The sequence below is a fragment of the Stegodyphus dumicola genome, chromosome 1, assembly GCF_044657685.1.
Source record: "Stegodyphus dumicola isolate Sdum_Otavi_A_Nest chromosome 1, ASM4465768v1".
Classification (NCBI taxonomy): Eukaryota; Metazoa; Arthropoda; class Arachnida; order Araneae; family Eresidae; genus Stegodyphus; species Stegodyphus dumicola.
Window position 1 is genome coordinate 246,225,335 of NC_140768.1, and position 24,995 is coordinate 246,250,329.

The following is a 24,995-nucleotide window of genomic DNA, read 5'->3' on the forward strand; positions in this document are numbered from 1 at the left end:
CCGTTCTGGATAGGTCGACGAGTGTTGAGGCTACTAATACTCCTTTTGGGATATTACAGTTATTGGGATATTCTATGATGCCGTAGCGGAAATTTCTATTTTCGGCTATGGATCCAGGAAGTAAAATTTCTGTTCTTGCCGGTATTGTAATATAGTCTTGTGCTATGATTTTATGGACAGATTTAACTTCTTCATCATTAACGAGAAATAACGCTATGTCCTCAGATGTAGAATGCAATTCGTTATTTTTAAAATCCAAGGAAAAATTGTATTTCCTTAGAAAGTCCAATCCGAGTATGCAAGAATCAGTGATCTCTGCTACATATGCCGTGTGATGGTAAGCGGCACTTCCAAACGTGATGTTAACATTTACTTTTCCATCGATGTTGATCTTCTCACCGGACACAGTCTGTAGGGTAACGCAGGGCGGCGTCCAGATAAGTTTGCTTTCCAGTTGTTGAGCCAAATCTTTTCGGATGATGGTAACGTTGGCTCCTGTATCTATCGTCATATTGCAGGGAACTCCATTAATATGTCCTATTATGAAAAGTCCATTACTGCCGCCTCTCACTGCAGAAATCTGAAGCGCTTTAAACTGGGGCCTTTCATGATCTGGCAACCTCCGCCCCGCGAGATGGCCACTAATAAATATTAAAACGTTTGAGTAAAAATAATATAACTATAAAAAGGTGTGACACAAACAGTAAGAAACAGACTAGTGCAAATTTTTTTCAATTTATTGTTTTGGTATTCTATGTCATTAACAGTTCCAAATCCTGAAAATGAATCATTAGGCTCGTACACAAGAGAACAACACATGGAAAATCACATTTCCTACACAGACGCTATTTATAAAATTTCATATAGGTGAAGAAAGTACGAGTATTAAACACTGAAAATATAAAATATTCACTTACTTTCTTCAAATAATTAGTAACTTCGATGGATTCAGTCACAAATGCCAATCCACGAACAAACAGTATTCTTTGCGACTTTACCATTCTTTTCGACCGCCATTGCTGAGTGCTGACTTCACAAATATCCCGCCACAACCGGAAGTAGAAAGTGTCTGCTTTGCCATTGGTCAGTGAACAAGAATTGAATGCTTTTTTTTTTCTTTATAATTAAACATATTAAGAAAGCCTCTAAATTAGCATATGAAATAAACTTACTTTTGCATTATATAAATTTATATTCACAGCATCTCTGTATTAAGGTAATAATTAAATTTTTCTACGAAAAATAGAAATGTCTGTGTATGAGCATGCTCAGTGTAAAATCGTAAATCCGGTTAATTTTTATAAGTTAGCGTAAAATTAAATATGCAAATTTTGAGTTCATTTAACTGGACCCTTGTACTTATTCTGTAGATCTCCATATTAAGAATGCCTTAACTGTTTCAGGAAAAATATAAAATTATTTATTTACATTATTTATTAATTTTTTCCTCATATAAAAATTATTAAAATCGCTATATCATTTTTTCCGTACATTAAACAAAATTTTAAAAAGTTAGCCTCATATGATTTTTATAACAAAGATTAAAGGAACTGAAATATATGTAAAATATCAGGATTCAGCTTGCAATTTCGTAGAGTTATTATTATTATTATTAAATAAAAATATTAGTATATCTTTGATTATAATTAATGATCCTTTGGTCTACATTAAACTATTGTTCAAGAAGTTAAACATTTTCGAGCATCTTTTGCTGTATTTATTATTCTATTCCTCGACATGAAAGATTTGCTAGTCTTATTCCAATTTAATTGCCCACATTTGCTAAATAAAATAAGGAGAGTATTGTACCAAACTCAGTAAGTACACAAATTTAATATACAGCTTATTCCAGTTAAATGGGTAATAGGATTTTCATAAAAGAAATTAAATTGTGTAAATTAATGTAAGTGTTGATATGAATAAAAATAACAAATTTGATATATGAAAATAAATAAGTTATTTTGAAGTTGTTTGAATTAAGAAAATATAATTTTTTGCAAAAATGCTCGTAAAGATTTAGCTCACATGTTAAAATTTATAGAAAAATTTTAGCCTCATATATGAATATGAATGCCCCTTTTTTCATGTTCGTGGACAAGGAAAACAAAGTGAAATGCCAGAAATACACTAAATATTTTGAATTAATAAACTTCATTTTCAATCTTTTTAGACTTCGTATAATATCCGTAAAAGTGACGAATGAAATATACCATAAAGGCAGTAGTTTCTTTCAGAACATTCGGATTCGTATAATATGCGTAAAAGTGACGAATAAAGTATACCATCATGGCGGTAGTTTTATCAGTACATTCGGATTCGTATAATTTTCGTAAAAATGACGTGGAAAATAACGATCAAGAGTCAACAGTAACTTCAGCCTTTTTCAATCGTATAAATTTCGTAAAAGTAACGTGCAAAAAATACCATACCCTTATTTCACCAAAATTATACGTATATTTTTGGAGACGTGCTGCCTGGGTAATTCTTCAAGTAATTAATAATTTAAAGAAACGTTATCAAATAACACATCTTGGCAAAGTAAATATTTCTTAGGCATGGAAATAAATCGAAAGGAAGATGGAAGTTATCTCTTATCTCAGAAAAGTAAAATAAATCAACTGTTCCAGCAATTTCAACTTGAAGAAGCGAAATCCGGTAGTACACCAATGGAACCAAATTATCATAGTCTAAACAAGGAAGAAAATCTCCTAAATTCAAGTGATAAATTTCGCCAAACTATTGGAAGTTTTTTGTATATATCGTCTATCACAAGACCAAATATCACAGCTCCAACTCACATACTTAGCAGAGAGTGTAATAATTCACGTCAAAAAGACTGGAATGCTGGAAAAAGAGTCATTAGATATTTAAAAACAACAAAGCATTTATCTCTACAAATTTCGTTGAGTGAAGAACCTAATCTTACAGTTTATTCAGATGCTGACTGGGAACAAGATACTGAAGATAGAAAATCTACATCAGGAAGTGTAATTTTATTAGGCAAAAATTGTATTTCATGGCTTTCAAGAAAACAAACGTGCGTCTCATTATCCTCAGCAGAAACTAATATGTTGCACTATCGCAAGTTACGCAAGAATTACTATGGCTATTTAAATTAACAGAAGATTTTAATCTACCCCAAACTCTACCGATTAAGGTTTTCGAAGATAATCAATCAACGAGAAAACTTGTAGAATATGAAAGTTTAGTTCGAGCAAAAAACATATTGATCCTTAACCGGAAGATAAGAACAACATAATTCAATCATTTTTAAAACAAAAAAATGCACAATTTACAAACATATAAGAGTAAAGAAACTAAGATCACTGAGCCGGGTAACAGAGTGGATATATATATAAATATATTTATAAACGTTTGCTGCGGCCGATTGGAACCAAAATACGAGGGGCACATCTACATGTTATAGCAGTCCTATACACAAAATTTCAATGTTCTGCGGTTACTTGTGGAACTACTCTTATATGCGCCCTCAGGTCGCGAAATTTCTCGCCAAACATCTAAATGTTTTGTCTACATTTCGAACTTTAAACCTAAAATTTCTCCAAAAACGTGGTTTTCGTACATGCAAAAACCACGTTTTGAGCACACAATTTAAGCTAAAAATCCGAAACAAAAAATTTAGATAGCGAAAACGTAAAGTTTCTAATCAAAAATATTTGTCGCCATGCACACAGCGATATGTTTTAACTTAAAAAAATATCTACGAATGGCACGATCTAGGCAACGAACGAATCTACGAACTACGCACCCCTCGCTTTAATAAATTAACATAACAACAATAAATTTCAAAGAATACCATGTACTCTTTCAACTTTAAAAAACATCTACGAATTGCACAATCTAGGCACTACGCACTAATCAACAAATAAACTAAAATAACTAAAATAAATTTCAAACAATTAAAAAAAAACAATAACGACAGAAATTCATGCTAAAAAAACAACGAACATAACATTCTACAAAATAAGTACAGGAATAAAATAAAATGCACTTATCATGAATGAATGCTTTTTCGAACAGCAGAAATACCAATTTCATACCGCCTTTAACATGCGGTCACGTAATCACTATCCTATTTATATGACAGCCAGACACACTATCCAGAAAATTCTTACTATGGTTCACAAATAAATATTCAAAACCTTCTTTTCCTAAATCCTTGTCAGATTTCCATTCATCCGAAAAAATAGTTGTACCGGGCTCAATCCACTTTTTAATACACTGCAACAGCGTTTCCTTACTTCTATCATGCATAGCCACTAAAAATAATCTCCCAGACCCTCTTTCCACACCTTCAAATATCCACTGCCCCTCAACAGGATGGCCACGATGATATTTCCTTTTGCCGAACTTCGATTCATCAACTTCCACCACTTTATCTTCCCCCCCCTATCTTCTCAGACACAGAGCATTATACAGAGCAGACTCGTTAACAACTCCAACAACCCTACCTTTTAATACTAAATTTCCTTTGCACACAATCTAAAATACGCGACTGAAATCTTGCCACCACGTCTCTCATTGCAACATTGGCCATTTCAAAACACGCAGAACACGAACCAACGAGCAATTAAACTACTCCAGCAAAAGATCTTTCAACGTCAACAGGGTTGCCATACAACACGCAATCGCGCCAAAACCAGCGCAGAACACATATAGCCACATTTGGTGATATTAGGGCGCATATAAGAGCAGAGCCCTACTCGTTTTTGAGTTATGCGAGATACGTATGTACGTACAGACGCCACAAAAAAAATCTCTTCAGAATTCATTTTAAAGCAGTTTTATAATTTTTTTGGAGAAAAAGAGCCTTTTATTCTGTCCTCATGCACAGTTGTCACGCAAAAACATCGTTAAATTGCATTCGATTGCGGTCAAAATGGATATTTTCGTTGAAATACGCTGCCTGAAACTTTTCGCGCAATACAATACTTCCTTTTTACTTCGTACAAGGAAGTAAAAATGAAAGCTATTTGCTTTTCTCTGCACAATTTTTGGTTGCTTTGATTTGATCTCTTTGATTTTTACCAAAATTGAATCTTCTCAGTAAAATTTTAATTTTTTAAATGTTATATCATTTAATGCATTGCTTAAAGAGCATATTCTTTTGTTTAAGATTATTCATTTATTTTTTAGAAGACTTCGAAGTACCTTTCTGCGAAGATATCTATATTCTTTGCTTTCTGAGATCGAAAAAGTTTGATGTCAAGAAAGCTGCTGAACTTTTCTATAGGGGTACGAAATTCGTTGATTCACATCGAAATTTTTTTGAGAGGCCAAATTCATCTGAAGTCGTGCGACGGTTTCTCCAGGCTAATGTGATAGGCTTTCTCTCCTACAGAGACAACAAAAGCAGAGCCATTCTCTACCTCAGAGCTGGTAAAGTTTATTATTAGCTGTATCAAAATTTTGACAATATGCTTTACTTGTTTAACATAATCAGAACAAGTCCACGAAATTTATTGAATGGCAAGGAAAACAAGATTGCGTCTTTCGTTGGAAAGGCACTACATAGATAACAGTATGACTTTATTCTAAAACTGTGATGAAACGTACCCCGCAGAAGGGGTCCAAAGGTCTCCCACCCCTCTTCCTTTACCACCAAATCACTCGATTGGATTTTCGGCTCACCGTGTATTTACAGTGATCTTACCCTGCACAGACTCTATACATGTACAAACATCCATGTCTTCTTCGAGGCTTGGACCTGAACCCAACGGACAATACAGCAGCCACGAACACTAATAATAGTATCAATTCGGGGGGGGGCATGCCAGTATGTATTCAGTATGACGGCTTGATTTATTGCTTTTCAAAAGGACGATTTTATTCACACTAAAGGCAAGTATAAGAAAACGAAGCAATTTGTCTGGTTAACCAAAATGATTCACATCACTTTGCTAACCAGTTGTAAAATAATTCATACTTAGGAAGCTGGCATCTTCAGCCATCAACAAAAACGTTGCGACACTCTTAAACATCTTTTCGGGTAAAATGCAGTGTAGGTGTCCGGAAAGTTGATAGTATATTAATGAAATTTCTTAAGCAGGTCAAGAAATCTATATCTTCATGGGCTTATTTTTTAACACTGTTTCATCACCTTTTGTAGAATCTACTAAGCTTTTCCAAGCAGGAAATACTAAATTCAACTCTGCCCTTCCGTGGGTCCGAAATCCGAATCGTCTGATTACCAGCCGGATGTGTTGCCATTTACGTCTCAAGAACATGCACAGGAGAATCAAGTATTCCTTACATTATGCTTCCCCTCCATATTAAGCTTTTCGAAGCAGGGAACACGAAAAATCATCATGCCCTCGCCAGTATTCATATATCTGGATCTTCCGACAGTCAGCCAGACGGGCTATTAGTTACATCATATAAAATTCTCTACCTCAGAGCTGAGACTGAGACTGACATCATATAAAATTCTCTACCTCAGAGTGGGAGAGGCAAAAATCCTTTATAAATTTTATTCAAGTACTATATTTCATTAGTAGAGCATCTTGTTCATTTTCCACCGTTTACTGTTTTAGGCATAGTTTCTCATCAATTTCCTTCACGTTTAAGCAATATACAATGTATTCGTATTATTGGTACATAATGACCACACGGAGAGGAAGAACTAGATGACTAAACCTTTTTAACTATGCGGTGGTCAACACAAAAATGGCTTAGATTTTAAAAAAATATCTCATATATTTCTAGTAAAACTTACCGCTCTAATATATTAGTCTTGCATAAAATTGCAGCTTCTTTTGTAACTTTGTATTTTGTAGAATACATTTAGCTTGGATACTTTTGCAAATTTACATTGGTCTACTTTCACGAATTAAAGCAGTTATATAACGCAAATAGAAGACGGTCTTATAATCAATTGTTTGCAAATTCAAGCTCAAAAACTTAAGGTCATTTTGAAGTAATATAACATCGGAAAATTATTTCATTTTTCTCTATTATGCTATTCATATACATAAGTATGAATTAACATCATTTAAGGACGCATTTCATGCAGAATGAATACATTTTTAAAATCAAGAATACTTTTTTTTTTCTTTTACCAATAACGAAAGCAGTTTTATTTGTACATTGTTCGAGATTCCAAATATTAGACTGTATTTTGTAACATCATATTCTTTCACGATTTGAGAAAAAGAAGATTGCACTTTAAAAATGCATCGCAGAACAAATAACATGGGAAGCATTTAAAAAGACTAAATAAGACTAACTGAAGCCTCTGTTTTATGCCCGTTTGGCGAGGTAAATTACTAAATAAGGCGGTTAGGAGGCATAATTTTAAAAAGTAAATAACAAAAACATTCAAAGGCTTATTCTCAACCTAAACACAGAAACTGACAAGGCATACTGGCAATGCCCCCCTTCCAGCGGGCCCCATAACATCCTTACTCTTCGATGGCGAGCATTTATCGATCCCTCCTTGAGTGCGCCTCACCATGTCTTTCCTTTCAGATACTCTTTCCCCTCATTCTTTCATTCCTGCAACGTCGTACACCAGTGAGATATGTAAATTAATCTGTTTCCCCACTTTTAAATTGATACTTGAAGTTAATTACAGCGTGAAATCACGGTAGCATAGCGGCAATGAACCCAAACAAAAATTTTTTCATCTAACACCGGACCTTGCTCGAAAACTTAAAATTAATCCTAGCTTAAACTACTAATTCTTCCCTCACAGTCACTTTCAACTTAATAATTTTCAGTAATTTTAATTTCAGTTTTTTGGGGGATGGGAAGGGGTGAATTTCATATTACGATATTTACAGTATTTTAATTTAAATGCCGATTTCAGAAATTTATAACTTTTTAATGATAATTTATTTATTGTTATTCGAGCTGTTTGATCTTCCTGAGCGTCCAATTTTACTATAGTAAAAATCAATACATTAATGAATAATAAGAACTTTCATTTCCTTTTGTAATGAGAAAAAGTGGCTATTTGCTTCTTATTTTTGTGTCTAATTTTCTGAATTTTGTTTTTTAAAAGAGGTATAATATATTTTGAGAGCCGCTAGCAAAACCTGTTATGTTCTAACGAAGATACTCAACACTTATTATAAACATTTCTTTCCTCGGCAGTTTAACTGCTCGCTAATTCGTGTAGAAGAGAAGGAACTGCCGAAGTATTACTTACAAAATCAATTTTTGATTCTAACATGTTTCGTTTCTCAGATTTCTTAAGAGCCTCAAAAGTACTTACAAAAGCATAATTTTGATACAGTAAATTTCTGCCTATAAAAGTATAACGATATAGCTTGTAAAGGATATAAATCTTGTTTAGTTTAATAAGTTAATTGTAGATTTCTTTTAGTTTTTTAAAGCCGGGAGACGCGAGAAAATCAATTTTGCTTTCTCCGGATTTGGAATCACAGATTTTTCAACGTTGGCTGGACGTGTCAACCATAAAAAGCCTGAGAACACGCAAGAAAGAATGTGATAATTCCTTTTAAACTTGTTAATAAATGATTTTGCACAAAGGAAGCAGTTCTGTCTCCATATTATTAAATGTTAAAGAACCTATAGGTTTGCGTACCGCAGGGAAAAGATTGCGCTACAAAATACACGTAATTATGCAGCCTAGTATTTGCACTTCGAAGGTTGAATTTTTTTTTTAATTGTTTTTCATGTTTAATGGAAACTTAATGAATTTTTTACTAACAAGTTCAGCGATTTAAAAGAAATCTAGTGCCTTAAATAAAATACGTTTATATTTCACGCGCCAATTTATTGAAATTCGGAAAAGCGAACAATATTTTGTTCTCCAAATTAAATAAAAAAAAAACTCAGATATTTTATCAAATTTATTCCAATAACTCAAATTTCTCAAATTTATTCCAACAATTCATAGCATTAATTAAATTTATGTTCCTTGGAGATGATATATAAAAATCTGATGTGTACACCACATGGCTTCCTTTTACGGAATATTAAATTGTACGCATTTTTTCTTCCATTTCATTTAAACTTATTGGGTTGAATTAAATCTACTTCGCGGACAGCGCATAAAGCACAATAGAATAAATGCATTCTTTAAAATTCACTCTCTTTGTTTACCCTAGCGACACTCTGGCGCTAGGTTCACTTAACAGTATTATATTTCGTTCATATTATAACTCATAATGCACAAAATGTATATCATTTAAAGAATTATCTAATCGTTGCCACATGTTCTATTCAAATACTATAATAAAACTAGAACGATGTATAAAAGAAATTAAGCAAACAAAACAAAAAAGAAACAGTTTTTCACAGACGATTGAGTACTTCTCATTCAATTAATTCAGTTCTCACTTCGCGACAAGGCAAAAATACATAAAAACTCAAAATATCTGTATTAAAAATTACGAAGTAAATCTTAAACACTTATTTCCTCGAAAAAATTCGAGAAAGGATTAAGCATGATTTAATTCGCAATAATAAATGAAGGCGTTATCTTTGTTGTTGCGAAGCTAAGTTTCTCTAGATTGGCAACAAACCCACTATTCTGCTGTTTCAAATGTAAACAAGCAATGGCCGCTATCAAAAACATTATTAGGCTTAGCGGCACTTAAACAACTTTAAAATTGTTGATAATTCTAAAAATATCGCATACAGATTTACTAAAAGCATAAACACCTTAACCGGAAGATAAGACCAACATAATTTAATCATTTTTAAAACAAAAAAATGTACAATTTACAAACATATAAGAGTAAAGAAACTGAGATCACTGAGCCGGGTAACAGAGTGGATATACTCGTATATATAAATATATTTATATACGTTTGGTGCGGCCAATTGCAACCAAAATACGAGGTGCATATCTACATGTTATAGCAGTCCTATATACAAAATTTCAACGTTCTGAGGCTACTTGTTCTTGAGTTATGCGAGATACGTACGTACGTCACGTACATACGTTTGTACAGACGTCACGAAAAATTCTCTTCAGAATTCATTTTAAAGCAATTTTATAATTTTTTTTGAGGAAAAAAGTCTTTTATTCTGTCCTTACGTACAGATATCATGCAAAAACATCGTTACATTTCATTCTATAGCGGTAAAAATGGATATTTTCGTTGAAATATGCTGCCTGAAACTTTTCGTGATTACAATACTTCCTTTTTACTTCGTACAAGGAAGTAAAAAAGCTTTCTAATAATATATCATATAAAGTAAAAATTTTAATTAATCGCAATAAACTGAGTAATACTTTAGCAAAAGCTGCAAAGTTAATAAAATAATAACTTATTTACTAATGGATTATTTAGTATATTATCTCCTTTGATAAAGTTAGTTAGAATTCTACTGAAATGAATTAACTTATAAACATATTTAACACTAGATTGCCCAAATAAGTCATTTTGACTGCTTTTTAATTTCAATTAGAAAAACAATTATGTATACAATGACACAATTTCTTAGAATTGTGTGACTTTTTATACAACATATAAATGCTTTTATTAATAATTGTAGTTAGCCCCCTCCCTTCCTTCATTTCCGGTATATACTATATATGTGTTATACTTACATTGCCCAAAAGCAGTCATTTTGACCGCTTGGGAAATTTTAAATAATCAAATGACTCTTATTATTGAACTGAGTAAATTTCTTATATGACCAGTTCGGCTCTGTATTGAAATAACAGTTTTCATTTTTTTTTTTTTTTTTTTCGATTACCGTCACATGATAACGTACACGTACATGATAAATTGTCGATTTTGGCGTATACTTGATACGTTGCAGTTTCTCAATAAGCTAAAGTAGTACTTGTTATTCAAATCTCAGTGAACACGTTGTTTTGAAACTTGTCGAGCCATATACAAGCTATGGAAGAAATATCACGACCGATAACTTTTCCACTAGCATGTCACTCGCGACAAATAAAAACAACTCTAGTTGGTACTATTAGAGGAAACAAAAGAGAACTAACCAAATCAGCCAAACAAACGAAGGATAACATGCCTCGTTTTTTCACTCTGCTATATAAATCAGAGAATTGTGTTCTTACAATATATAAAAGCAAACCAAATAAAAGAGTAGCTGTTCTGAGTTGTAAGTATAAATTTGTGAAAATTGATAAAAGTAATAAAAAAATGTTACTGGAATCTACAAAATTTGGATCAAATGGCCAGAAAAAATACAGTAAAAGCTAATTCTCGTAGATGGCTCCTCCACATATTTTTCAATATTTTAGGTTTGGCTGCTATAAATGCTTGGATTCTTTACAAAGAAATGACAGGAATACAAATACAACGAAAAGAGTTCTTGTTTCAATTAGCAGAACAGCTTTCCACCGAATACAGAGCTGCAAGACAGAAAAAGTCATCAGAACATGAAGACTCACAAAGATTAACTGCAACATCATCAAATGCAACCATTTTTAACAAACACAAAATTTGTCAAGTACGACTTTGCCACAACAACAAAACAAATAATATATGTGAAAAATGCCAAAAATCTGTTTGGGGAAGACGTACACATAAAAAGGTTTTTCACTTTCATTAGCAAAAAGTAGACTTAGCTATATTAATTTAATTTAATAATTCTATTAATGAACTTCCGATTTCTGTCTCAATTGTTTTCGTTTGAAAAAACGTGCTTATGGTATTAGCTAAATTCGAGTTTCTCACGATTTTCCCTGTATAAGTTTGTATGAAACCTCGAGTTGGGCTAATTTACCATTTATTGCAATTCTTTGTATATAATTTCTTTGAAATGTTTTTGATTGTTTGCCTACATTATATGAAAATGTTTTATTTCAAAATTTTTTAGTCTTTCCTAATCCCTTTTTTATTTTGGGGAAGTTTATTATCGTTTTGTAGTTTTTACTGTAGGCTTCTTCGCGATAACTTTTACTGCTTTAGTATTATATTATTGTTTATAACTTGGTATAACTTTTTTACTCTGTAACTGTAGTATCAAATTTGCTTTACAGCATTAGTTATTTTTAACTTTCCTCTTCTGTGCAAATATATATATATATATATATATATATATATATATATGTATGTATGTATTATTTTATTCGAACGTCTTGTTTGATTATTTAAAACAAAACTAAAATTAACATTCAGTTCAAATATCTAGATTTTTTATCAAATCTTAACTGTAATTAGAGTGATATACAGGTACAATGAAACAGAAATGGCATCATATTAACTTAATATAATGATTTCCAAATTTTTAATTTAATATTTTTTTAAACAGAAGCCTGGGATCCAGATCAAATTTCTGCAGATGAAGCTGTCTTTGGAGCAGCAATATCTATTTTTTCAGCCATCGAAAATCCAGTTAATCAAATGGCAGGAATGATTATAATAACAGACCTGAAGCATCTAAAACTACAACAGATTATAGCTTTTAGCAGCTGGATCGTATTAGGAACACAAGCTCTACAGGTAAGTTTTTTTTTAAGTATTGTTCCTTTTTTCTGCTGATAAGATCTGCATAACTTTCAGAGCAGTGCCGATTAAAATTGAGAATTTAATGTAAATATTTGACATAAATGGTAAAACTATTGATCTAATTTTTTAGTAATTGTATATTTTATTAAGTCTGGCGCAGACTGCAGTTTAAAGCTTTTAAAACAGCTCTGTTATATAAAGAAGAAAAGTTTCTCTTTCTTTTATGCAGACTAATGAACAAATAAATGCTTAAATTACAAATTCTCAGAAAGTACAAAATTTTTTGAATTTCCTTATAATTGCTGCTGCTACGAACAGAATAGTAACTAATCTATTTACTTAATAATAAAAATTGAATTTAAGAGATTTATGCATAAAAATTCTTTTATCCTTTGTAAAAAGAAAACGCTCATGCTAAAATAGTCTCGTCAGAATGGATTGTTTTGAGTTAATAATGGATTATTTTGAGTTAATAATTTAGCATTTAATAACTCTTCTTTGCTATTTCTTTCTTTTAAAATTAGAAGTATGTAAAAAAGTATGAGAATTATTTCTTATTGAAAGAAAAATAAATGCTTTAATTTACACTTTAATTTTATTTTATTTTTATTTACAAGATGACAGCTGTTGTGAATTAGCCTTCGGTATACATGCTGTTGCCAAAAGATGCAAAATTTGCAATTTTTTCATTTGTAATATATTTATTACATGGCTATATATTTGTAACATTCCATTTTAACTTTCTTGTACGAAGTAAAGAAAGTATTGTAATCACGAAAAATTCCGGGTATCGTATTTCAACGAAAATATCCATTTTGACCGCTATTGAATGCAATTAAACGATAACTCTTTTCCCTAAACGAATTATAAAACTGATTTAAAATGGATTCAGAAGAGATGTTTTCGTGTGTTCGTAGCGTTTTACGTACATATGTATATGTAGTGGGGGAGTTGAAGATGCTAAATAACAATTCCAACGTGTTTTCTACACCACAGAACATTTAATAAAGACAAACAGAAGAAGGTACAGATTAGATTAATCACAAGTGCCGTTTGATCCAAACAACGATTCTGTATAGCTTTTGCCAGTCTTATCACATAACCGATTAGTGCCTACTCGCACTTGCTGATGTATTATACAGTCAATTTACCACCTTCGCGTGGAAAACTACAGTTTCCTTATTCTATACCTTCACGTGGAGACAGACATCTCACCACCTTCGCGTTGGATAGCAGAAGAAGTCTCTGTCATACTCCTCTTCACCTCGCTGCTGGCGCATCGGTGAGGCCCTCTGGTGGTTGTGTTGCCTTTACAGATACTACAGCTCGTCCGTCCTGACATTTTTTCGTCCTCGAAAACACGGATCAGCAACACTGGAACATCAAGACAGCACCTGAAAATAAATAAATAAATAAAAGGAAAAAAAAAGAAAGAAGTGCGGAATAACCACACATAGTCCTATATAGTAGAAGTCCACGGCTTCATGAGATCAGCTGCTGTAGTGGTACATCCAGGACCTTCATGGTGTCCCACTTTTTCCACTTGGTAGCGATCTTTGCCTTTCCTCGCTGTTACACGATATGGAACGAAGAACTTTGGCCTTAACTTTAGACCACCTCCATACTGTGTTCTTTGTATTGTAACTAGGTCGTTTACATTGTATATTTGGTGGTCGTGTGTGCTTAATGCATGATATAATTAAAGAAAATAAGAGTAGACAATATCCTATAACAAAAGAATATATTAAGTACTAAATTACAATTTAAATTACATTGCAGAGATCAACGCTGAGCTAGGAACACAGTTCATGCTACCGTCGCTTACAGTTGTCTCACGAGAAGTCTGAGTGAGTAATGACGTCGCTTTGCTGCTCCGATTAAGAACTGGATTTTACACGTGGCGCCATCTCATGAATAGAAGTTGAAGTATCTGTCGGAACGCCACAGTACTCCCCCCCCAAGTACCATCGGTACGTTATAAGTACTTTGGGTTAAATTTAACCTTTCTTCCAGATCTAGTAGTTTTAGGTTGCTCTTTAACGGGATGTAAGCTTTCTTCCGGGAGTGATGTTGATGAGGAAGTTGTTGGATCTTGCATTAGAAATGCTGGTTTGAGACGATCGATTCCAATCACTGATTGTTTACCATTGCAGATTATGGTGAAATGTTTCGGTGTTCGTTTGACAACTTTGAATGGACCATCATATGAAGGTGTTAAAGCTGGCTTAATTGCATCGTTGCGCACGAATACGTGCGAAGATGTCTCAAGCGCAGGATGTACAAAATAACTTGGCTGGTTATGCGAAGATGCTGGGGTTGGCGAGATATTGCTCATGGTCTCACGTAAACGTTGAAGGAATGTTGGAGGGTCGATAACTGGAGTAGATTCTGGGTGAAAGAATTCACCTGGCAGGCGGAGGGTTGCACCATATAACATTTCAGCACAAGTGCTACCAATGTCTTCTTTGAATGCTGTGCGAAGACCAAGCAAGACTAGGGGTAAGGCTTCTGTCCAGTGTGTGCTACTGTGGCACTTCAGACCTTGTTTGAGAGATCGGTGAAAGCGTTCCACCATCCCATTTCCAGATGGATGGTATGGTGTTGTACGAATATGGCGAATGCCAAGAAGAGAGGTGAAGGATGCAAATAAGTGACATTGAAATTGTCGGCCTTAGTCAGTAGTGATGGTGGTAGGTATGCCAAATCTTGAAAGCCACTGGGAGATGAATGCTCGAGCTACAGTTTCAGCGGATATATTTTCAATAGGAATGGCTTCAGGCCATCTTGTGTACCGATCAATACAAGTGAGGAGGTAAGTGTAACCATTTGAAGTAGGCAATGGGCCAACCAAGTCTAAGTGCACATGATCAAAGCGTCTTGCTGGAAGGTTAAATTGTTGGATGGGGCTGTGAGTGTGACGGGATACTTTACACCGTTGACATCTAATACATGAACGAGTCCATTCTGTGATGTCTTGATTCATTGCTGGCCAGACAAATCTGTCTGCGATCAGCTTTTTGGTGGCACGGATTCCAGGATGTGCCAAATTGTGCAAGGCATTAAACACTTCACGTCTAAAATTGACAGGAATATAGGGACGTATTCTATTGTTCTCTATGTCACAGTAAATTTTAAGCGTTGGATCAATGTGCAGCGGTTGTAACTGAAGGGAGGTTTGTGGATTTGAGATTAGGTTCTTGAGTTCCTCATCATGCAATTGAGCTTTTGCAATTTCAGGGAAATCTGGGGTAGTGAGGTTGATATTGTTTACCCGAGACAAGGCATCAGCGACACAGTTATCAGTACCAGAGACATATCTGTACTAAACTGGGCGATGAAATCCAGATGTCGAAGCTGACGAGGAGAACATGAGTCAGAGTTTTTTCTAAAAGCGAAGGTTAATGGTCGATGATCGGTGAAAATGATGAAGTCGTGTCCTTCCAAGTTGTGCCGGAAGTATTTAACAGCACAGTACACAGCAAGTAGGTCCCTGTCATATGTGCTGTATTTCCTTTCTGCAGTAGTAAGTTTTCTGGAGAAGAATGCCATTGGGGAAAGTCCTTTAGTGGTATGGGCTTGAAGCACTGCTCCTATGGCCGTGTCAGATGCATCTACCATTATAGAGAGCTGATCGCTAGGTGAGTGATAAGAAAGTGTGGCTGCATTTGCCAGATCGTGTTTGCATTGCACGAATGCTGCAGATGCAGATTCAGTCCAAGGGACAGCTCGTTGATCGGTTTTTTTTTTTTTTTTTTTTTTTTTTTTTTTTTTTCATAAACTCATGTAGGCGGGCTTGTGTTTTTGCGGCATTTGGCAGAAAGCGTCGGTAGAAATTTAACATTGCTAGAAAACGCTTCAGTTCAGAGATGGTTTTGGGCTGAGGTAGGTCGTTAATTGCTTTGACTCTTTCCGGTAAAGGTTTAACTCCATTCTGGGTGATAAGACATCCAAGAAATGAAACTGAGGGTTGACCAAGTACACATTTGGATGGATTTAGTTTTAATCCATGATCTTTAAGGAGAGTGAAAATCTGACGCAGATGTTGAAAATGTTCTTCCGCATCTGTAGATGCAACCAGGATATCATCAAAATATGGGATGCAGAAATCGAGGCCAGACAGTACTTGGTGTATGAAACGCTGAAATAATTGGCCAGCATTGCGAAGGCCAAATGGCATATATAAGTACTCAAAGAGACCAAATGGTGTAGTCACTGCGGTCTTGGGCACATCTTCAGCATGCACTGGGATCTGATGATATGCTCTGGCAAGATCGAGGGTAGAAAATATGTTTGTTCCATGAAAAAGATGGGTACAGTCTTGGATATGTGGGACTGGATATCTGTCAGGGACTGCGACGGCATTAAGTCGACGATAATCTCCACAAGGCCGCCAGTCACCATGTAACGTTGCGCGCCTTCAACTTGCACGCAACCAAGGGGTGACTGTGAAAACTGTATAAAAGATAGAGTCTTGTGAAGGGTTTAAGTCCCTTTTTATTCAACGTAATAAATTACAATTGCGTGCTCTTGACGCTCACAGACTGCGCCAACTCGGCGGTCAAATAAAAATAATAACCTGAAAAGAAACTAAAGACAAGACTCTAACTACGAGGCTCTCTAAAATAACTAACTCACCGCGTTTTACAATACCGCTGCTAATTCAGCAGACTTGAAGCTCACTTGAACGATTAACACTACTTCCCGGCAAGCACATAGGCCGAAACGCGGGGTTCTTCAATTTCTCGCTAACTACCACCGCGCTCGTGAAGTAAGAATATCACACACCGAACTTGTTTCCTTTCTATTTAAATCATAATACTTCCGCTGATAATTTGAATCCTTGGGCGTTCTACTCAAATTTACATATTCTGGCATTGGCAGTTCCAGGGGAAAGTAAGGCTTGACAGGAAAGATAGTTTAAACTTAAAATAAATGTTAGTTGAAATAAATATAAACCCTACAACCATTAGACATTTAACCATGTGAAGTGGACTGGCCCATGGACTTTTAGATGGGCGAATGGTTCCCTGTGCTAGCATGAATTCAAATTCTTTGCGAGCAGCTTTTAGCATCTCTGGAGAAATACGACGAGGCTTGGAAAATACAGGTGGGCCATGTGTTTCAATGTGATGATACACTTCTGGCTGATGAGTATGCTGCCCTGATTTTGATGGGTTTAAAATGTCAGGGAATTCTGCTAATAACCAATGAAACCGTGTGCTGCCCGATACAACACTTATGTTGGTAGGTACGTTCGATATGTGAGAAGCTTGGCCCTGTGATGTCAGCTGAGTTGTAGCATCAATTAAGCAATTATTCTTGACATCCACTAGAAGGTGGAAATGTGTCAAGAAGTCGACACCAATAATTGCTTGAGTTACATCCGCAATAGTAAATGGCCAGTTGAAAGTCCGGCGCAAGTTTAAATCAAGTGTCAATAGTTTGGTGCCGTAGGTTGCAATTTGGGTACCATTGGCTGCATACAGTACAAGTTTATTAAGTTGGTGAGCATTTGTTTTAGTTCTCGGGAGCACTGATATGTCAGCTCCAGTATCTACTAGAAAACATAACTGAGTTGAACGATCAGCCAGTACTATTCTGTCGATGTGGCGGACATTCTGTTGGCCAGCAGAAGACCGCCCATTTAGTTTCCCGCTTGTTCAAAAGTGCATGGAGAGGCACACTTGCGAGCTTACACGCCAAAATTCATATGATAAAAACATATGCCACTTGTGGGTTCTTTGTACTGCGTTCGAGTATTGTGACGAGATCGATTCCTGCTTCGAGCACGAAATTTATTACGTGGGCCCTGATTTGATCGATTGTATCTCCGTGAAGCATGAAGACTTGTAGAGAGTTCAGATACTTTTTTGGTCAATTCAGCCACTTTTTGTTCGAGGGATGAACTAGAAGGTGCAGCATTAGCAGCACTGACATAAGCTGGGGTAACAAGTTCATTAATTTTGTCAGCCATTGCTGCTAAACAGGTTAGATCTTCATTGGAAGCAGCAAGAATTATTTGTATGTTATTAGGGAGACGTGAAAGCCATAGTGACTTCAACAAGTCGTCACTAAAATGGCTTCCTGCCAGATCACGCATTCGTGACAGCAAGTATGAAGGTCGCTGATCTCCAAGTTCAAGTCCTTGTAGTAAAGTACGTATTTTTGAAGATTCACTTTATGAATAGATTTCAATGAGCCGCTGTTTCAGTTTGGAGTATTTATCACAATCAGGTGGTTTGAGAATTAAATCATGCACTGAATTCAGAATATCAGACTCAATTGCTGCAACTACATGGTTGAATTTTGTAGAATCCTCACTAATGCGAGAGATAGAAAATTGTGCTTCGATCTGAGCGAACCACAATGAAGGATTACTTTTCCAGAAAGGCGGTGGCTTCACCACAACGCGTGTGATTTGTGGCTCTGGTGGAATATCGTCGGGCATACTGATAGATAATTTTCACTTTAATTAATAAACACTTAACAGCACAAATATTGTAGCATGAGGATACACTATTGATATTTTACCATGATAACAATAAATATTTTAACCATGTAGAAAAAATTTACGCAACGATACACACACAAATAAGATAGGGTCAGCAATTACACACACAAATAATATTTTACCGAAATGCATTTGAAAAGAAACCCTTATTTGAGAAAAAAAATGATGCGTTCATTTTGTATTGCGCACACACAAAATCACCACTTCACACTGCTAAGGCACTTTCGAAGGAGAATGGAAATCACTCCTGTAGCACATGGGAAAAAAATTCACTACTTTCGAACACTGAGGGAAGAATTTTGCCGTAGCACGTTGCACAAAAGTTACTGATGTAGCACATTCAGCGAAAATCACTGTTGTAGCACATTTGTCACAAAAGTTGAATGATCGAAGAATTACTGCACGACTGGCGAAGTCAGCGGAACGGAACAGATCACATTGATGATTTGCTGAAGCTCCTTGCGATGATATGCACGACTTTGAAAAAAACACAAGCAATATATATCAATACTTCTAGAAATAATTGAAAGGGTACGTTGTAGCATACGTTTAATGTCCATATTCGTTGTTATTTTTAGTCAGTTCTTCAGAATGCCTTGGATGCACGTGGCTTAGGGTCGTTGAAAATCAGTAGCGTGCTCAGTCAAAAGGTCACCACTTTTGGTGGTCGTGTGTTCTTAATGCATGATATAATTAAAGAAAATAAGAGTAGACAATATCCTATAACAAAAGAATATATTAAGTACTAAATTACAATTTAAATTACATTGCAGAGATCAACGCTGAGCTAGGAACACAGTTCATGCTACCGTCGCGTACAGTTGTCTCACGAGAAGTCTGAGTGAGTAATGACGTCGCTTTGCTGCTCCGATTAAGAACTGGATTTTACACGTGGGGCCATCTCATGAATAGAAGTTGAAGTATCTGTCGGAACGCCACATATACTTGTGCCTCTTTTCTCTTCTTCTTGTATGTTTTTCTGTTCTCTTTCTGAATTTTTAGAATGTTTTTCCTTGCTTCCTCTCTCATATCTTCTCGATCTTTCATCATAATATTTCTTTCTTCTTCTTCAAGAATTTCCATAATCTTTAAGTCCTCTCGATTTTTCATTTTAACACCAGTGAGAAGCTCAAATGGAGAACTCTTTGTGCTTCTGCTCTTAGTGCTGTTCAAGATCCTTTGTACATCTCCAACATATTTGTACCACTTGGTTGGATCATCTATGGGTAATTTGGATAGGACTGGAATCAGAGTGAGATGAATCCTTTCCACTTGTCCATTTCCTCTAGAAACGCCTGTAGTTGTAAATATGTGCTGTATCTTCTCTTGACTACAGTAATCTTCAAAGTCTTTAGAGGTAAACGCCGTACCTTTATCACTTATAATTCTCAAAGGATTACCGAAAGTTGATTGTTGCAGTTTCAGCTTCTGCAATGCCTCTTGAGCTGATGTACAGACTTTACTGAATAGAGCCACACGAACTTTGTGAATGCATCAACCATGGTTAAGATGTGATTGTAGTTCTTATTTATCGACGGTAATGGTCCTATAAAATCGATATGAAAAGTGCTCAAAGGGATACTATCTTTTGGTATGGGATTCAGCAACCCTTCGCTCTTACCTCGTTTTCTGTAGCACAAAATACAATCTACACAATTTGAAATAACTTGTTCAATTCGTTTTCTAAGGTTGTAGGGTTTATATTTATTTTAACTAACATTTATTTTAAGCTATCTTTCCTGTTAAGCCTTTAATTTCCCCTAGAATTGCCAATGCCAGAATATGTAAATCGTAGTAGAACGCGCAGAGTATTCAAATTTTTAGCAGAAGTAAATTGAGTTAAATAGAAGGGAAACGAGATTGTATGTGTGCTTCTTGAATCACGAGCGTGAAGGTTGCTAGGTAGAAATTTTAAGAACCGCGCGTTTCGGCCTGTGTGCCTATTTCGGCAGTTCGTTGAATCTTTCAAATTCTTAATCAGAAAGTTTGCTGAATATCAGCTGTATCTTAGAACGCGGTTAAGTTAGTTATGATTATAGAGCCTCGTAGGTAGTGACTTCGTTATTTATGCATCCTGTCATTTATTTTTAGTTGTACTTTTCTATTTTTGTTACACTGCCGGGTCGGCGTAGTTTGGGAGCGTCAAGTGAACGCATCTGTGATTTCTAAAGTGGAATAAAAAGGGATTTAAACCCTTCTTACGAGTTTGTATAATTTGCAGTTTATAGCAGTCACTACTACTGTTGCTGACCAGTTGGGGCCACGCAACATCATAAGGTTAGGAATATAAAAGTCGGTTTTCAGCAGATCTTCTGTTTTAGACACTGCGAAATGTCCCTTGTTGTGGATACTACGTATGATTTCTAGTTCTAATGCTTCAGGTACCACAAATAACTCACGACCACTGTCGAACTTGTATAATACTCCATTTTTCACTAGGAAATCTTTCTTTAGTCCTTGCTCGACTAAGGATTTTAGCAACTGGAGACGCTCATCACTTCTTTGCGCAGCTGCAATTTTGACTGTAACTTCTCCCTGAGAACAAGTAACCATCATAACAGCGTTTCTACTTAATGAATCCACATGCTTCATTTGTTGCCCAGATCTGTGAACAATTTCATAGTCAAATTCTTCTAGAAGTAACGCCCATCTCGCCACTTTAGGGGTTAGATCTTTCTTAAACATAGTCTTCTGGAAAGCATCGCAATCCGTAACTATCCTGACCTTAGATCCGAAAAGGTAATTCCTGAATTTCTTTAGAGCTTCTACTATAGCTAAAACTTCAAGCTCATAACTAGATAGCTTCTCTTGTTGGAGACTCGTTTTTCTTACTCATTAAGTAAATGGGGTGTAACTGTCCATCATCTGACTTTTGTAGCAATACAGTGCCGAAACCATGACTGCTTGCGTCTGTATGCAATTCTAATGGTGCTACTTGTTTAAAAATATGAAAAACCGGACTTGTCGATAAAAGTTCTTTCAATTTATTAAATGCATCTTTTTTCTCAGGCCCAAATTTGAATTCTGCTCCGTTACGAAGAAGATCACTTAGTGGTTTCGCTATTTTTGAATAATTGGCAATAAATTTCCTAAAATACCCAGTAAGGCCCAAGAAACTTTGAATCTGCTTAAGGTTTTTGGGTTCCGGGAAATTTTGAACAGCCCTGCTTTTTACAGTAGAGGGGCGAATTGTACCATCCTCAATAACATACCCGAGAAATTCTATTTTTCTTTTCAAAAATTGGCATTTCTTAAAATTAATCTCCAAACCATATTCTTTGGCTACTTCTAAAACGCGTTTCAACTTTTCTAAACCTTCTTTCTCGTTTCGTGCTGGAATAATAAAATCGTCCATGTAAGTAACAACAGTGTCATCCCGAATTAAATCTCTAAACACATTATAAATAAACCTTTGGAACACACTAGGGGAGGTGCGCAAACCAAAAGGTGCTTTTAGGAATTCGTACAAGCCTGCATGAGTAGTAAATGCCAAATATTTAGTGCAGTTTTGCTCCAATGGAACATGAAAAAACACATTTTTTAAGTCTAGAACATGAAAAAACACATTTTTTAAGTCTAATGTCGAAAAAAGCCTTTGCTTCACCCAAACGATCTAAAACCTCTTCTACTTGTGCCATGGGAAAAGAATCCTTAATTATTTTTTTATTTAACTGCCGGAAGTCAACACAAATCCGTGTCTTCCCACATTTTTCCCTACACAAAACAATTGGCGAAGCATATTCTAAACACGACGGCTTTATAATCCCATCCTTTAACCATTCATCTATTTGATTATCAACAATTTTTTTATCAGCAAAAGGAATTCTCCTCGAACGCTGAGAAACTAGAATATCATCTTTTAATATTACTTTCATTTTTAAGTCTGTACTGCGCGGCTTTTCTAACGGTTTATACTCATTAATAAGAGAGGAAACAGTATTGCGTAATTCTTCATCTTTAATGTGCCATAAATCTATTTTGCTGTCTGCCTCAATGGCTGCAGAAATAAAAGACAAAAAATTCCTTTCCGAAGAGACGGAATCATTTTCATATTGCGTAATCATCACCTGGTCACAACAGATCATTTTTAGACAGGAAGGAGGGAAAATACAGTTTGTTATCAAGTCATCAACCATCGCTGCTTCTATCTCTTTTTGTTTTTTGCTTTCGCATAAAGAAAATATAAACTTAGCCGTTTCGGCTTTAACCACGAGACCAAACGAACTTTTGAGCTCTATACACCCATTTGATAATTTATTCGGAAAAAAGAGATTGCTTTACAACTATCAATTCACTTTCAGAATCTATTAAACATTTTACTTTCTTACCATCAATCAACAGTTCAATAAATTCTAACTTATTTCTAGCTGCATTATTCGATTCAATCTTTAACCCAGATACCTTTTTTGGAGACGAAATCTCCTACTTTTCTAACCGTTTGGGACAATATCTCGTAAAGTGAAATAATTCCTCTTTACTCTCACATACATAGCAAATACGTTCTGGTTTACTACTACCTTGATTTACAAACTTCCCTGAATCCTTGAAATTGTTCTGAGCTTTTCTAAAATTGTTTTTGGAAAAATTAAGCTTTTTGTTTTCTGGAGTTTCGATTCGCGTGTTACTGGTATCAACTAAAGATTTACCCCTGGATGAATAAAATAAATCACATTCTCTTCCCAACTGATTTGGTTGGAACCAACTTTGGCCCTCCCGAACACTAATATGTTCCTTTGTTTTAGAATCAAGAGTTTCATACAACTTATCAGATACAATAAGATCACACAATTTCTTAAAGTCATCTACCTCTCTTAACTTGCAATAATAATTGAAAGTTGCAGAGAGTCGAGACGCAAACTGAACATGTGATTCAGATGAATGTCTCTGCGCATTTTTAAAACTGTTCAAACATTCAAGCGGTGTCGGCTGAAATTCTGTCAAGATTAGAGTTTTTAATTTATCATAATCCGCGATTTCTTGTTCATAAACATACGTTAAAACATTATTACATTTATCACTTAATATATTAATCAACACTTTTGATTTTAACTCCACTGGTACACTTTTAGTAGTAAAAGCTTTCTCAAGTGACTGAAAAAAACAAATGCATAGCTTCCGGTTTCTGAGGTACAGCTATAGTTAATGTTTTGACGCTTTTAATAATATCTTCAACACTAGTCTGCGCGTTTCTTCTATCATTTAATAATGATTGTGATTTTAAACTTTCTAGCTCAATCTGCTTCTCAATTAGAGCTAATTTAAGACGTTCGATCTCTAACAGATAGTGTTCATTACTTGTTTTAGGCGTCCGATCCTCTGCGATCGATTTGACGAGGCCACGAACAAATTCAAAGTTCGTTTTGAAAAACATCAGAATTTTCGATAATTTTTCTAATGTCAGCTTTTTTAGCATTTTCTGGAACAGTCTGTCCAATTTGTTCCGCAAGTACTATTAAATCACTTTTCTTTAAATTATTTAAGAAACTCATTTTAAAAACGAAACAAAAGTATCACTATCTTCAAGCTAGAAATAAAACAAAGTTTTCACAGTACCTTTTCTGAATATCCAAGTATGAGGTATCCAAATATCGCGGTCAGAGCCCCCAGATTTTCTGTAGTGAGGGAGTTGAAGATGCTAAATAACAATTCCAACGTGTTTTCCACACCACAGAACATTTAATAAAGACAAACAGAAGAAGAAGGTACAGATTAGATTAATCACAAGTGCCGTTTGATCCAAACAACGATTCTGTATAGCTTTTGCCAGTCTTATCACATAACCGATTAGTGCCTACTCGCACTTGCTGATGTATTTATACAGTCAATTTACCACCTTCACGTGGAAAACTACAGTTTCCTTATTCTATACCTTCACGTATAGACAGACATCTCACCACCTTCGCGTTGGATAGCAGAAGAAGTCTCTGTCATACTCCTCTTTCACCTCGCTTCTGGCGCATCGGTGAGGCCCTCTGGTGGTTGTGTCGCCCTTACAGATACTACATATATACATCTCGCATAACTCAGAAACGAGTAGTCTAAGAACGTTCAAATTTTGTATA

At 35.2% G+C, this 24,995-nt stretch overlaps 1 protein-coding gene across 2 annotated transcripts in view; it reads left to right on the forward strand.

Annotated features, from left to right (window-relative positions):
- Nucleotides 1-24,995, forward strand: part of LOC118197227 (clavesin-2-like) — an 83,557-nt gene that overhangs the window by 13,680 nt on the left and 44,882 nt on the right. For both annotated transcript variants that reach the window (XM_085827126.1, XM_085827116.1), the window contains exons 3-4: nucleotides 5,158-5,400; nucleotides 12,226-12,416. In XM_085827126.1, coding sequence (XP_085683252.1) covers nucleotides 5,158-5,400; nucleotides 12,226-12,416 — 434 coding nt within the window. The remainder of the gene's footprint in view (nucleotides 1-5,157; nucleotides 5,401-12,225; nucleotides 12,417-24,995) is intronic.